General features: G+C 39.6%; 2 protein-coding genes across 6 annotated transcripts; one reads left to right on the top strand and one right to left on the bottom strand.

Moving 5' to 3' along the window:
- Positions 1-1,187: 1,187 nt before the first annotated feature.
- Positions 1,188-5,432, bottom strand: lg5h5orf34 (linkage group 5 C5orf34 homolog). 2 transcript variants are annotated; one of them, XM_044197173.1, is made up of 11 exons: positions 5,109-5,429; positions 4,302-4,391; positions 3,830-4,207; positions 3,487-3,749; positions 3,296-3,394; positions 2,876-2,996; positions 2,628-2,719; positions 2,476-2,545; positions 2,288-2,382; positions 2,147-2,193; positions 1,188-2,001 (listed from the first exon to the last, which is right to left on the bottom strand). In XM_044197173.1, the coding sequence occupies exons 1-11, from the start codon at positions 5,304-5,306 to the stop codon at positions 1,820-1,822; spliced, it is 1,635 nt and encodes a 544-aa protein (XP_044053108.1). In that variant the 5' UTR covers positions 5,307-5,429; the 3' UTR covers positions 1,188-1,819. The 2 variants fall into 2 exon arrangements, 1 of the variants encoding a protein (XP_044053108.1); XR_006378099.1 differs by having other exon boundaries at positions 1,907-2,001; positions 2,288-2,393; positions 5,109-5,432.
- A 1,602-nt stretch (positions 5,433-7,034) lies between these two features.
- rnf34a (ring finger protein 34a) lies at positions 7,035-14,794 on the top strand. Of its 4 annotated transcripts, XM_044197168.1 has the most exons (8): positions 7,041-7,218; positions 7,818-8,036; positions 9,002-9,388; positions 10,711-10,773; positions 11,438-11,639; positions 11,773-11,802; positions 12,013-12,054; positions 12,780-14,794. In XM_044197168.1, exons 1-8 carry the CDS (start codon positions 7,213-7,215, stop codon positions 12,965-12,967), a joined length of 1,137 nt encoding a protein of 378 aa, XP_044053103.1. In that variant the 5' UTR covers positions 7,041-7,212; the 3' UTR covers positions 12,968-14,794. The 4 variants fall into 4 exon arrangements, with proteins under 4 accessions (XP_044053104.1, XP_044053107.1, XP_044053103.1 ...); XM_044197169.1 differs by lacking the exon at positions 12,013-12,054 and having other exon boundaries at positions 7,035-7,218; XM_044197172.1 differs by lacking the exon at positions 7,818-8,036 and having other exon boundaries at positions 7,040-7,218.
- The last annotated feature ends 314 nt before the right edge of the window (positions 14,795-15,108 follow it).

Raw genomic sequence — 15,108 nt, 5'->3', positions numbered from 1 at the left:
CACGTTGTGTGAGAGTAGTCATAAATCTTCTCACAAAGTCAGGCTTAGGAGAACCGCCGGTTGTGTTCATACCTGATATATTCCTCTCCAAGGCAAAGGATACAGTGCACACCTTTTGTCAGAGTGCTAGTTTATAGGAAGCATCTGGCACAGAGCTGCAAGTTTTGTTGAACTGAGCCATGAGTCCCCAGGTTTATGACTGTCTTTCCTATATAGAGAGGGAAATGAAAGAATTGCTAGTAGTTTAGTCTAGAAAATCTTTGTGCTGTCTTTACTTTTTAATTTTGCCACATATTAGTGATGGAAAGAAAAGTCAAGACAGAGGTTACAGTGTAATAAGCATGAACATAGATAACATTACATGCACACTTAGCAAACAAATAATGAGGCTTTTAATGAAGAGCATCGATTGCGTGAAAACATGGTCAGTAACCACTCACCTGATGTAAGAACTGTGTATGTCTGTGTGGCCAGAGACTGTGTGATACAATCACTAAAGAATAAAGGAAGTATTTGATTCTTCAGTGAAAAAAGGCAAGTGCTGTCTGCTTAGTATGATTAAAAGACTGTAACACCTGCCAACCCACCTGTTGATTAGCAAGTAGACTAAAAAATATTGAATGTTCAAGACACAGTTTAACAATGAACGATTGACACACTTTGATAGTTGCTGGGAATCTGTTTGAACATGCATCTTGAAAATATACAAACCACTGACATTCATCAAGAGCAACCAATCTTTAACAAAGACAAACAGTAACAGGAATGTTAGATCCAAATCTAAAGAATAAAAGCCATATAATGTAAAATGTTAAACTATCTAACTAAAACCCTGCCTTGTTTACAATGCAAAATGCAGATGCATAAATGTACCATTACTGACTCCATAGGCTTTAATACTGAGAGACTGGAATCTTTTTCCTGAGAGGAGGAATTTGAACACAAGCACTTTACAAAGATATAGGTACAGTTCTTTGCAGCAGTTTTTTCTTTTCAGCTGTAATTTATTGAGAATTTAAAACCACATCTTGGTATATAGAGTATGTTTTCATAATGTTTTTCTTCTCATATATATATATATATATACATATATATATATATATACATATATATATATCATGTTATTTTTGAAAACTCAATAAGCTAAATACAATGCTACACCTTTTTTATGTTTTTTGTCTACAGAAACTCAGTCATACACTGCAGTCATTTGATTAAAAAAATCAAGCATAATATAACAAGATTCTAGCTCTTTTTGGGCTGTCAACACTGCCCTGATATAAATATTGCACCTGAGGAATATGGATGGTTGAACACATGACCACAGCTTGTTTGAGTGACCAACATTAACACTTTTAACCCAGAAATAGAAAGTGTATTTCATACTGAGGCCTATGTTATCAGTCACACCTTGTAAATTATAAACAATAATTTGTCATGGGTGTAGGGAGGAATAATCAAGGTGTTAAAAGTCATTCTGCACCATTCAAGTTCTTATCTCTGACTGGAAGGGACTGTGTGGTGACAAAGACATGATAATTAGCAACTAGGAAAACACTTTGTTCATATGTTGTTTGCATTTGAAATAATGCCAGAGTTTGTACTTTTGGCAGTCAGTAGTGAAATACAACCTTCTACAATTTATAGTAAATTCAAATCAAACAGTTAAAAGCCATGTGCCAGCATCATCATAAAGACAAATCTTTATTTCAGTCTCTACACTTAGTAGTAAAACAGCATCATATATCTGAAGTCCCAACAGTCAAGCTCATACGTTTGGGTTTCTTCTTCTTAAACTTTTCTCTTAATCATGACACTTTTAAGTCAGTGTGGCTGCAGATATGAGAGCATCGATGTCCTGTATGGCTTTGGATGTTCTCTGAAGAGCTTCAGCGATGCAGTTTTCGTTCACTGGTTCACGAGTCACCTCTTCTGCAGAACTACCTTCCATTTCTGCACGTCCTTTCTCACTTCTTAGCAGGCGGCTGTTCTCCAGCAGAACTGGGCACAAGACGTTAAAGAGCACACACGATCTTCCCAAGCATTGTGCAGCGACCACCAGCTGATATGATAATATAACATCATCATTTGCAATATATTAATTCCCACAGCCCCTTAGCACCATCATCTCAATGTTTAAGGATACAGTTAAATCGTTTTATCTTCTCCAGTTCTGCAGCTACAAGATCTGACCTAAATTGAATGGAAAGAAATATAACATTTTAAACAAGCTGTTCAGCTTTCAGTAATATAATACCAAAGGAGTGATCAGAAAAATATAACTCACCGACTTTCTACTGCCTGTTTGACATTCACATGCTGCTCAGATACAGGGTTGGACACATTTTCTTCAGTCATTGCTGGGTTAGAAAAATGTCTGCCCTGGAAACAAACTTTTAATCAATTTAGAAGCTTGAATACTGTGTAAATACCATAGATATTAACAGTAATATCAGCAAGGACTACTTCTTTCACCTTTTGCAAGCAGCTGGGTGTGGCAGGGAGCTTCATTGACTGCTTGGCCTCGTTGTAGCAAGTGAGAATCCTGTAAAACAGCGATGTGATGGTCAGGGACTGACGAAATAAAGTCATCAGATTCACCAGACCGTGATGAGGCAGTGTCTTACCTGCTTGCACGACTCAGAATAGAGCATATAGAGTACAGCTGTCCGGGTACGTCAGGTGGAAGGTTGTCCAGATGGTATGTTACCTCTTTCACCTGCAAGATACACACAATCAGTTAATTAGGCATTGCTCATTTATGCAAAGATGCAAACATATTAATGCCTGATTGGCTTTGTATTTTTTTGTTCCAATGCTATTTTAAATATAGTATATTAGACTTTATGACATATATGATGAGACTGAAATTTACCCGCCCTGACAGGAGCTCAGGTTTGTGATGGGTAAAATAATTGTTAAGGACACCATTAGATCGGATGACTGATCCATCACCTGGGGAAACCTCTATGACGGAGACAGCCATACTTAGTATCCTACACAGGAGACATACAGGTAAACACACAGTTACAATGCAACTGTATATATCATGTATCACTACATAGGGCTTCTTAAATAAGAAAGGTTAAGGCTCTTATTTTTTGCCTTGACAAAACACTCATTTTGAGCATCTAATCTAAACAACTGTCAGTGCTTTCATTTTGTGAAAGCAAGGACTTATACTGGGATGTTTTGACATAATAAGCTGTTATGGATGTTTTAAAAATCGGAATCTTGTGGTGTATTCATATTCAAGATCTTTAAACACAAAATTTCAAATAACCTGCATACCGACCTGTAGGTGACTCCTTGACACCACATCACTTTTACCAGCTCTGTTGGAAGATCTTGGTCTGAATGTTGTTTTTTGGCCAGGGGGTCTTTAACCTTCCACCTTAAATACACGAGTAAGAAACCTTAAATCAGTCGATGAACAACGTTAAATAGTGCTCCAGATGTCTTACTTAAGTCAAGTGATCAATCAACCTGTGCCAGTGAGGTGATGGACATGTGAGAGGCAGCGTCTGAGGAAGGTGAGACCTTCTTTCTACAATAGATATGTCTGGCATGTTTATTCTCCTGTGTGCCTGGGGGAGATCGCTGGCCCCCTCGGCTCTGACATCAATAGGTTTAGAGAGACGAGCCATCCAGAGATGGCGAGCCAAGGAGAGAGGGTAGCACCAGATGGGGGCGACAGCACAGCAGGAGTGATGCTGGACCACTGCAGTGGATTGGTACATCTCCTCTGGCTGGGAGTGGAAGTGAAGGGAAGTAAAATATTTAATCAAAGCTAAGATATAAGCATAGAAATATTACTCAGATGCATTACCTTTGGCTCAGTAGTGCTGGTAATCCGAGGAGAGCAAGACCTTGATCTAATAGACTCATTTCTTCTGCTTCCTCTTCCCTGATGAACCTCTTTGGTCTCATCATTGGTGGTCTGACAGATCAGATTGCTTACTTGCTCCTGCTGACTGCCTGGGCTGCTGTCAGAGTCTCTTCTGAAACCATCCATGCCGCGGTGCTGATTTTGAGTCTGACTGAGGCTGCATGTGAACTTGACGGAGAATTCTTCACCTGAGGGCGACAGCATCAACGCAGCTCGTCCCTCCTCCGACCTAATGGTGGTCTCGCCTCCAGGTACGAGCTCAACATCACAGGAAGACCACTCAGGCCACTGCACGTCTGAGTCAATGCTGAAAAAAGGCTACAGGAGGAAGTGCAAAAAATATAGATACTGATATCATTCCCCAAACATAATTTGAGGGATTAGTAGTGGGCTAGGAAATAGCTCTTGGTACCTTCTTGTGGTCAGCAGGGATGAGTTCCTCTGGTAGATATGGTCGACTAGCATATTTATTCCTAAATGCCAATGCAGCTACCATCAATGCCTATAAAATGACATAACTTTGTTAATACAGTGGGACTGAGCATATGTGTAATGCAGAAGACAACCAAACTGTGTACATTTATTCCAGCAGCCTATAGCCAGTGGTGGAATGTAACTAAGTACATCTACTCAAGTACTGTATTTAAGTACAATTTTGAGGTACTTGTACTTTACTTGGGTATTTCCATTTTATGCTACTTTAAACTTCTACTGCACTACATTTTGGAGGCAAATATTGTACTTTTTACTCCACTACATTTATTTGATAATTTTAATTTCTAGTTACTTTGCAGATTCGGATTGTTAATTCAAAATATAAATCAACTAATAAATGATGATATATTGTTATAGATTAAGCTACAGTAGGCTATATAAAAAGTTATCTAAAATTATCCCCACCAATACCAGCTGCAACATTAGTGATGCTTACACATTAATGCATCACTAATTATAATCCAGTAATATTTTTTTTCTGAAACGGGTCATTGTGCATAATGAGTACTTTTACTTTTAGTACTTTAAGTATATTTTGATGCTAATTCTTTGTACTTTCAATTAAGGATGATTTTAAATGCAGGACTTTTACATGTAACTAACAAGAGAATCTGAATACTTCTTCCACCACTGCCTATAGGCCCAGTTTGAGCCTCTTAAAATACACGGGAGGCACAATAGCTTAAACCATTTCTAAAGAAACGCGTATACTTCATGTTTACACCTTGTAAGTGCTGATGGTGAACCTTGTTCTTTGTCGGACTCTCTCCGTGGGCTGCAGAGGATGTCCGGAGGGGTCTGTGGGTTTTACCAGCATGAATTCACAGCCACACGGGGACAGTTGTAACTGGGCTCCGTTTCCGTAACGAACATCCACCGACTCATCCTCATACATGATCATCAAACTGACACTGGTTTCCATCGTTATACATGCAAACAGGACCAATCTTTCCTGGGTTGTATACACGCTGCTGAAACTCAAAACACGGTGATGCGTCGGTCAACGTCAGCAGGTGGAGACGTCTGTTATTGGTGCGCTCACGGTCGTGACCCTGGATTTGGAAAACTCTCGCGAGATTTGCACGCGTTGTTTCTTCATTGTGCGCGTTCCTAAACCTAACCAAGTAGCTGTGTTGCCTAAACCTAAATCTCGCGAACGTTTCTGCAAATCCAGGATTACCATCTAAACAGCTCCCGCGCTCACCGAGAGGGAGCGGGCCGGACCGGAAGTGCCATAGAGTTTACCCTATCTCATTGTGTAGAACTGTACAGCCAAGCACACAAAACAAGCACAGTACAAAGCAAAAGGGGCACAGTATGTAAATGAACAGTAACACAGAGATATAACAAAAGTGGAAAATAAAAGCCTCAACATTTTTTGGAAAGCTTAATCTATACAAAATATATCTTACATTACTTTTTAAATACTGGGAAGATAGCTCTAGGGTTACCAAATTTACATTTATGTACATACAATTTAATTGTATCATGTTTGCTTTTGTCCTCCTGCTTTAATCAAAGATACCAAAGAAAACAAAAGTAAAATGTATATTTTAATACATTCAAGAACATCAGAGAAAAAGAGGGTAAAGTGAAAGTAAATGGACAGGAAAACTTGTTGACCAGCTCAAACCAAACACTGGACAAATATATAAAATGAACAAGACAGGCAAATGCCCAATAACTACTTGAATCTTTTAATTATTATTTTAATAACAAACTGCAAGATTGGTTAACGCTTTGATATTATTAGTATTTAACCATGTTTAAAATTTGACAGTCTAATCGTTTATTATCTTTTAACTAACTTGTTTGTTTCCACATCAAAACTAGGACAAACCAACATATAACTATAGGCTCAGCACCTTGATCACTATAAAATATACAGCCTTTAAACACAATCCCTTTCATATATCTTCTCTGAAATTGGCAAATTATAACTTCCACCCCTAAATTCAGACAGATTTGCTCTGTCCAACAGGCTTGGCATATAAATGTAGTTTTAAGAGCCTGTAGTTGTACTTGTATCAATCCTGTAGATCCATATCCCTGAGTCTAGCATTAACTCTGCCACTGCCACTTTTTCAGCCATGGCCTGCTCCTGCAGCAGAATTCTAGCATTAGATATAGTAGTGACATGGGCAGCCATATCTAAGTACAGCCAATATTGGCTGTATTGAGATATGGCCAATGGCTGTGTAGTAGTAGTAGTAGCAATAGTTGAGTCACTATGAATTAAAAGGTAGGCTGGCACTGGCTGGGAAACACCTGGATGCAAAGAGAATGTGAAGCATGTTTTTATCCAATGCAGCAGTTACATTGAAAATTATTATACAGTTATTTAATTATTTGGACTTTTGTATTTTATTATTCAATTGACCAAATATATGTATATATATAAAAATGTATGTACGTTTTACCCCCCCAACATAAAGGTATAAATGTTGTTTTAAACTATTCCACTGCAGTTCTGGCGGGAAAATAGTAAATCCAAGTAGTGGAAATCCACTTTTTATATACTGAGCCAACAAATTGTTTGTAATTGTAAAACATAAACTTATCCTCAGTTTAAATAAGTTACATGACTGGGAAGTAAACTAAACTCAATTCTACATATGACCTGTGGAGGGCAGCAATACAATGCCGCTGCGTGCAGGCTCAGAAAGAAGAAGAAGCAGCATAGGCTTCATCATCATCATCAATGCTCGGGGCTCGACCGTTGCTCTCATCACGGCGCATTCAGGCAGTTCAGCTAAATAAGTGACGCCCCATATTGCAATGGTTACACCGCCGATCTGTTCTTTCACAGTAGACACGCCGGAGCTGCAATGAAGGTGTAGTTTTCTTTACATAACCTCTTCTCCAATTCTAGCAGCAGCTAGCTAACGTTAGCTAGTGAAACGCAAGCTTCATGTCGCTGTATCGGGGGAGCTTACGTTATGTTACCTAGTCTGTGGTTGCTAAGCTGAGCTAATTGTCAAAAAGGTTGGATAGGCAGCAACTTTGACGGCTGTCACTAAACATCGACTTGATAGTAATGTTAAGCACGAAATTATGTAGGTACATTTGTTGGAAGGTGTGTTTAGTTATTGTTCTGCTTTCTGGTAACATACGCGTCAGCTGGTTATCTAAAATATTTTAACTGTTATATTTTAACTAGCGTAATAGTCTGCTTGTGTTGTGGCAGTGTTTTGACAACTCTAGCTGCTTTCTTTTCCTGTCTGCACGGTCTGTGCTTTACTGTGGTAAACTAGCGCTGTTGGTGAAGGCTTTCAGTTATCAGAGAGTAGGTCTTGTTTCGGTGGTAACCATATGCATAAATGATGCTGTTAGAGGTGCACCTATTCATGTTTGATATGCTGTCAGTATTTACAACATCAGCATGATTAATAGGAAAGATAATACTGAAGTGAAAGTGTTTTGTGACTGTCAGGCAGGGGCCTCGTCCATGTGGGCTTCATGCTGTGGTCTGCTGAATGAAGTCATGGGTACTGGGGCCGTCAGAGGCCAGCAGCCAGGGTTTGGGGCCGGCGCTGGACCCTTCAGATTTGCCCCCAGTGCGGGTTACTCCACATACCCGCCCACCAGCTCAGGGAGTCCCAGTCTTGTATGCAAGGCCTGTGGTCAGGCCTTCTCAGTCTTCAGGAGGAAGGTAGGTTTCTGGATGTTGTATGTTAATTGGTCTACTGACTTAATGAGAAGGAAAAGCTGCATGTGTTGAAGCAGAGGGGGATATTAGATTAATATTTTAGACAGAAGTACTAATTACTTGCTGTACTTGGCTGTGGAAAACTAGTCATCTAGTTTTTGGCATGTAGGTAGAGTACATATTTTTATTCTCATTTTCTTTTCTACATTTGTAATGAGTCTTTATATTTTTAATGTTGTCCAGCCAATAGACTCGACGTTAATTAAGTCTGTATTTTAAGCATAAAACACAAATTATTAGTTGTTTTTTTTTTTTTACAAATATTCTTAAATCCTAGTCATTACTACAAAGAAAATATACAAATTCTCTACAGAGAAGAGCATAACTGACCACTAAGCTCAAATAATGTGTGGGGGAAAAAAAGTTAATTTAATTTACGCCCAGAGGCTACTAATTCCTCTTGAAAATGCTGTGCCGTTCTGGCTGATTGCAGACAGATGGACAACATACTTGTTCTGTAATGTCATCTTCACTGAGTGCCCATGTTCATGTATGGCTCGGGGTCTCATTCTGTCTGAACCTTGTGCTTCACTCGCTCACCATGCCAGTCGAATCCCACGTCTTGCATTTATTACTGTTTGATGTTTGTCACTTAAAAGAAATGAGCTGCCTCCTATCTCTGTGCCTGGAGAGGCAGAGCAGATGTGAGTGATTGAAAAATGCAGGAACGCTCTACTGGCATTCATATGCTTTCCAGTAATTTGTTAAATGTCCACTTCTTCTCATTTTTATATCATATAACAATTTAATGAAGAAATTTTAAGGGGTTAAATAGAAACATTTGGCCACATTTTTCTGTCAAATGCAGTGTTCTTTTTATGAGGGAGTTCTGGCAGTAATATTTTGTAGAAGTTGTGCATAAATCCCAAATTGCCTCATCTTGTTTTTTTTTTCACTCTGTTCTGCAGTATATCTGCTCCGACTGCAAGAAGAGCTTCTGCTCTTTGTGCTCCGTGCTTCAGGAGAATCTGCGCATTTGTGCCACATGTCATTTGCTGAAGGCAACAGCCTTTCAGCGGCCGCGGCTCATGCGCCTACGAGTCAAGGACCTGCGTCAGTACTTGCTGCTCCATAACATCCCCACCGATACCTGCAGGGAAAAAGAAGACCTGGTGGACTTGGTGCTCTGTCACCAAGGCATTGAGGAAGAGGAGGACCCCGACACGGGCAGTCTCCACTCACGTTCCCTGTATACGCCGACCCCTTCTACCACGCAGTCTGCCTCAGAGCTGTCTACTTTCGTCGCCTCTCAGGAGGAGCCGCTCAGCAGGAGTGATAGCTCTGATACCAACCAGGTCAGGACCGGCTTTAAATCATGTATGATTTTTAATAACACCACACATCAGACATATCCTTCTAATTACTATCCGAAGCACAGAAATAAGTCTACTAGCCTCTAGTTTTACTAGTCATCACGTGGCCCTTTCTGTTTGTTCTTAAAACTTAGTTGGCAGCTAAAATAATTTACTTGACTAGTGAAAGTTTAGATTTTCAGTAACGGTGGCCTGTTGGCTCAAAGCTTACATTTCTGAAGAGTCCACACTAGTGTTTTTCCACAGATCTTTAGTAGAGCTGGGTACCGCCACTGATATCCCGCATCGGTTCGATTCCGATTCACAAGGTTTCGATTCGATTTCCGATGAAAGCAGCCAAATCGGTAAAGTTTCCCCAAGTATTCCAGTATTGCACCCTTGGTACGACCTTCCTATCCGCGGAGCCCAACACGCTGCACTTCTCCTGGAGAGGAGCAACTAACACTGGTGGCTGGGGTCCCACTGCAGCTCGGGGGAAATCGGCTACATTCCAGCCTCATACATCGAAAAAATACGGGTAAACACGACTTTCTGACCTGGGTGTTTTTTTTCTCTCTTTTTAGTTACCTAGCTAGTGTCAATCTGCTTGTCATAGAAACAAAATCCACACGCAGCCGTTTTTCTCTCTCACCGCACAAGCGCTTCACTCCAGTGCTTCTCTGCTAGAAAAAAACCCGCTAGGCTATATGGACACAGGCCCTAACGGGATTAAAGCTTCACACAGCCACATAGGCACGTGTAAAGATATATTAAAAGATCGATATCGGATAATTCAAGTGACGATCGATTTGAATCAGAAAATTGATTTTTAATCTTTAGGTTATTTGTGCAGATCTTAGTACATTATGTCATCGCTTCAGGCACACTATTTGTTGAGCTGCCACAAATGAGTCTACTGGAACAACTTGACATGTCACCAAAGACAAATATAGAGACAAAGTAAAGAATTAAGGTTTATTGTTCATTCTTTCTTCCTGGCTTTACTACAATTTGTAAACCAGCTAAAAAGAAACTCATCAGGATTTTAGATGGCAGAGAGGCAAAAAGTAATGGAGAGAACAAGAAGCACCACAACTGGCACTGAAAAGGGAGCTCATCTCCAAGCAGCCAGGATCCACTACAAATACTTGTACTTGGCCTGCTTAGGGAGCTGGAAGCTTTTCTGTGAATGGAAGGTACGAGACGTTGTTTCCAAGGTATCATTGAGCTGTTTGAAGAGTGTCTAATCTTAATCCTCAGTTAACTGGCTTGTTCTTTGCATGTAGTGCACACTGATGTTTGGTACTGCTGCTGTTGTGTTGCAGGATATAGGTGATGCCACATCTGTGTCTCTCCTCAACTTGGACCCCAGTGAAACCACTCCTGAGGTGATCGATCACATTTCCTGCTATCATTATGAAATCATTCATATGTGAAGTATTGATCAATGCATTTAATGTCTGTTGCTGAATGTTGATACTGAAGTATAAATAGATAAATAGAAATACTTGGTGACACAGCTATATATAGATAGTTGAAAAAACAATGAGATACATTTTTTTTTAGATTTGATTCCACACCAGAACGTTTTGTTAAGCATGATTTCTGAATACGCTTTCACCTCTGCTGCAAAAATTGCAGTGATTTGAAGATTGCAGTAATAAATATACTTAAAACTTTCAAGTCAAAAAGTGCTTTTTGCACAAAAGAAGCAGTAATAAACCCCTTTTTGATGCACAATGGAGATAAAAAGATTTTTAATTACAAGAAGTATCAAGTGGTGCTGTATTCTTACTATAAAATACAAAACATGGAGGATTCTGGGAAATATCAGCTGTATTTTAATCTGACCTTCATACTGACTACTTACATTTTTAATGATCCTGAATAAAATATTTGTCACTGTGTGTCATGTGCTACCACATTTCACTGTTGTGCATGAGGCTACCTCTTAAGTGCTCAAATATTAAGGTAATTTAAACAGAGTTTGTCATGGGAATCTCAACTTCCAATTTTATTTCGTCACTCATGTCTTAATTCCTGTTCCTATAGGTCAGTCCTCAGACGCAACGTCGGGCCAGAGCGTCTCTCTCGGACATCTCCAGCTTGAGGGACATCGAGGGCCTGTCTGTCAGACAGCTAAAGGAGATACTGGCTAGGAACTTTGTCAACTATTCAGGGTGCTGTGAGAAATGGGAGCTGGTGGAGCGTGTCAGCAGACTGTACAGAGAGACAGAGGAGAATAGGAAATCATGTGGGTATTAACTTTGTCTCTCTGAGTAAATACGGTGTGCTTTTGTTTATCAGTCGTTAGCTATAAAAATGTCCTAATTAATTAGATGTACTATAGATTTTGTCTACTAAGGCTCTAATTATTTTTCTTGCAGTGGAAAATGTGAGCAGCACTGTCACCACAGGTAAGCTGTCACTCATCTGTGTGTACACTGTCCTAGATGTCAGTATCGAATTACCACATCCTGTTTTTAACCATAGAAACCTAGTCTCTGCTTCTTCAATAATATATAGTAGTTAATAATAAGTTGCACTGATCACAGTCAGATTTCAGTTTTCTCATTCACAATCATGATGAAATGTCTCTTGCTTGCTTTACTCCTCCCACACTAAAGTGGTGGCCTTCCCCCCTCCCATCTGCAATGGTGCCATCGGAGGTAAGGCTTATAGAGTCCTCGCCACTGTTGCCACGGTCACATGTACCATCTGTGACTCTCCATTGTAACAGTGTCATCACCACATCTGTATTCACCATGAACCCATTCTAATTCGTTATCCTACTTTCCACTTTGTAAAATCACCATATGTGGAATGGCATTTACTGTGAGCGTCTCTGGCTGTTTTATTCAGGACGAAAATTAATGTTCATTTATCCCACAGAAATTTCAATATTTCGGTTTCATTTGTCATGCTCCAGGAACATTCAACCACCCTGAGATCAATCTCCCTTCATCTATTCATGTGTTCAGTGTGTGAAGCTAATTATACTGAGAACTGCAATATGTTATGTAATTAGTATGGCATGTATATTCACTCTCTTACCAGCACGCTTCCAGTGATAAAGACTGTGTGGTTGTCATAGAAACATCTTGACACATAGCCCTAACAGGAGATTGTGAGCATGACCTTACTAAGATATGGCACACTGGATAAGACAAGGTGTTTTATTAAGCTGCTCGGTATATCACTCTGTTTTTTGCACTGTGTTTACAGCAGTTTTCGTAGAAAAGGTTTCAGTCGTAGTCATCTGGACACTGTTTTCAGAATCAAGACGTTTCGGCTCTCATCCGGAAGTCATTCTTAATTGTGAAAATTGAATGAGGGACTACACCGTCTTTACAGCAGTTTCTTAACATTTCCAGTCTTTGATTTTCTCTTGCAGATGGTGAGAAGGGTCCACTGACGATCCACGACGACAACCTCTGCAGGATCTGCATGGACGCTATGATTGACTGCGTTCTGCTGGAGTGCGGTCACATGGTCACCTGCACCAAGTGTGGCAAGAGGATGAACGAGTGCCCAATCTGCAGGCAGTACGTCGTGAGGGCCGTTCACGTCTTCAAGTCCTAATGCACCACTGCAAAACCGCGGCCCCTGCTTCAGAGCAGCAGCTCAGACTGAGACTGTACCTTAAATCAACCATGCAGCTCATAACCTTTGAATCCCCAAAAGACTTATTGTGGATGTTCCATGTTTGTATTCCCTAAATTCTCACATTATTTGCACATTGAAATATTATGAGAAATGTGTTTTTCTTAAGAATTTGACTCTTCAGTTTCACCAGTGGGCAGAGTGTAGAATCGTACCCTCCTATGAGTCATTCCTCAAGTAAACATATCTCTAATCTGTGTTCATTCCTAAGTGTCTGTTTTTCTTGTCTTTCAATTTTGTTAAAAACAAAGAATGTGTGGCACTCAGCCACGTGCAGTCTTGTTAAACACAAGTAATCCCCCTCAGATCTGCCTATAAACTGTAGCTGGTACTCAGCTCTGCTGAGTATTCTTAAGAGCACCTCTCTTTACAACTGCTGCAAGTGACTACATATCTTAGTAACATAGAGTACAGACACATACTGAACCTCACCACAGGAGAGAGGGGGTGGGTGAACTAGGTGCCAAATAACGGGTCATGCCTTTATGCTTCTCACCCATTTTTTCCCCTCGACTGTGTGGGCCAGTGTGTGGCTGCTTTAACAGAAAGCACTTTGTTCACACTGTGTAAATGCACCATTGCTCACAACCCAGTGCAAACTATGACCAGTAACGGTGGCTGAGGTGTACTAATTCTTGAATACTTCTCCAAACTTAAGCTTGACTGATGGAGTTTGGAAGGCCACTAACTTTGTTTAGGTTGGTGGAAAAAGCTAATTAGAAATCATTGAGCTTGTTTTCTTTTCAAGTTAAACTTGGTGTTACCCAGCCCACAAATGAGCAGGTGCTCTGCCGTTGTGATCAGAGGATATTTGTGATTGATATGGGTGATTTATGATGAAGTCGATCGATGCATTATCAATTTTATTATATTCACTTATTTTGTTATAGAAGCGCTTATTGTAATGCATTACACGTTTAAATGGTCATACAAAGTGTCATTACAGCAATAGCTAACCTCCGCTGTCACCTCTGTCCTGTCTCAGCACTTTAATGGAGACAAAAGACAAAAACCGGTGCTAACTCATCCAACCATCTTCCCTGATTTCCAGCTGAACTGTGGATGTTAAACTCTGAATGTTTTTATTTTTATTGTTGTATATTGTTGGGAGTGGAATGAAGTGTCTTAATGCAGTTTAGTTGATTTTCTCTCATGTAGGAGTAATGTATTGAACTATATTCAAAGCTAGATATAGCTATGAGTTTACTGACAGCTGTGGTATAGAAAGTATATAGAAATAATGACTTGCTAATGTACATTTGCATATATTGATCCATATGAGATGTATATATCTATATTTTTTTCCATTTGATTTAAATTGTGTAATATCAGAGTTTTGAAATGTCCCTGGGATTGGGTTAGTTTATTATTACAGAATTACGTTTTCCTGTTAAGTGGTTTAAAATGTGTTTAATCTGCATAGGTTTGCTTGAACTATCTGTCCCTCTTGAACTAGAGCATGACAAGAACCTGGTTATGTTATTCCCCATCTTCTCCACCTATAAAACTCAATTTCTTAGTTTTCTTTTCCCGTAATCCTACTCATTTAGAAGTATCCAGCTCTCTACTGTACCCACACAAAGTCAACATTGCTGCTATTACAGTAAAGCTGTCCCCTACAATCATGAACAGTAGTGGAGCAGGTTGCACTTTTCTTTAAGAGAGGGTGTAATTGTGTACAAGGTTTGGTCTTTGTATTTGGGAATGTTGAACTTTTTATTTTGGTAATTAAAGATTTTAATTCAACTCTTTTTTTTTTGTGTGTGTACTCATGCATCACAAGCGGTGACCCTGTACTATCTTGGATAAAGCAATTATTAGTGCTGAAATGATCAGTCAGTTGATCAACACAAAATTATCAACAATTTTGATAATTGAGTAATTGTTTTAAGTCATTTTTAAGGCAAAAACACCAAACATTCACTGGTTTTAGCATGTCAAATGTGAAGACTTGCAGGGTTTCTGTTTTATATTGTAGTTTTGGGGGGTTTGGACTACTAGTTGGACAAAAGAAACAATTTAAAAACATTGCATTGTGTGGGGCATTGTTTTCCACAAGG

Source organism: Siniperca chuatsi, linkage group LG5 (assembly GCF_020085105.1).
Source record: "Siniperca chuatsi isolate FFG_IHB_CAS linkage group LG5, ASM2008510v1, whole genome shotgun sequence".
In the NCBI taxonomy this organism is placed as follows: Eukaryota; Metazoa; Chordata; class Actinopteri; order Centrarchiformes; family Sinipercidae; genus Siniperca; species Siniperca chuatsi.
The sequence above is the reverse complement of the archived record's forward strand: the minus strand, read 5'-3'. Positions and strand labels throughout refer to the sequence as shown.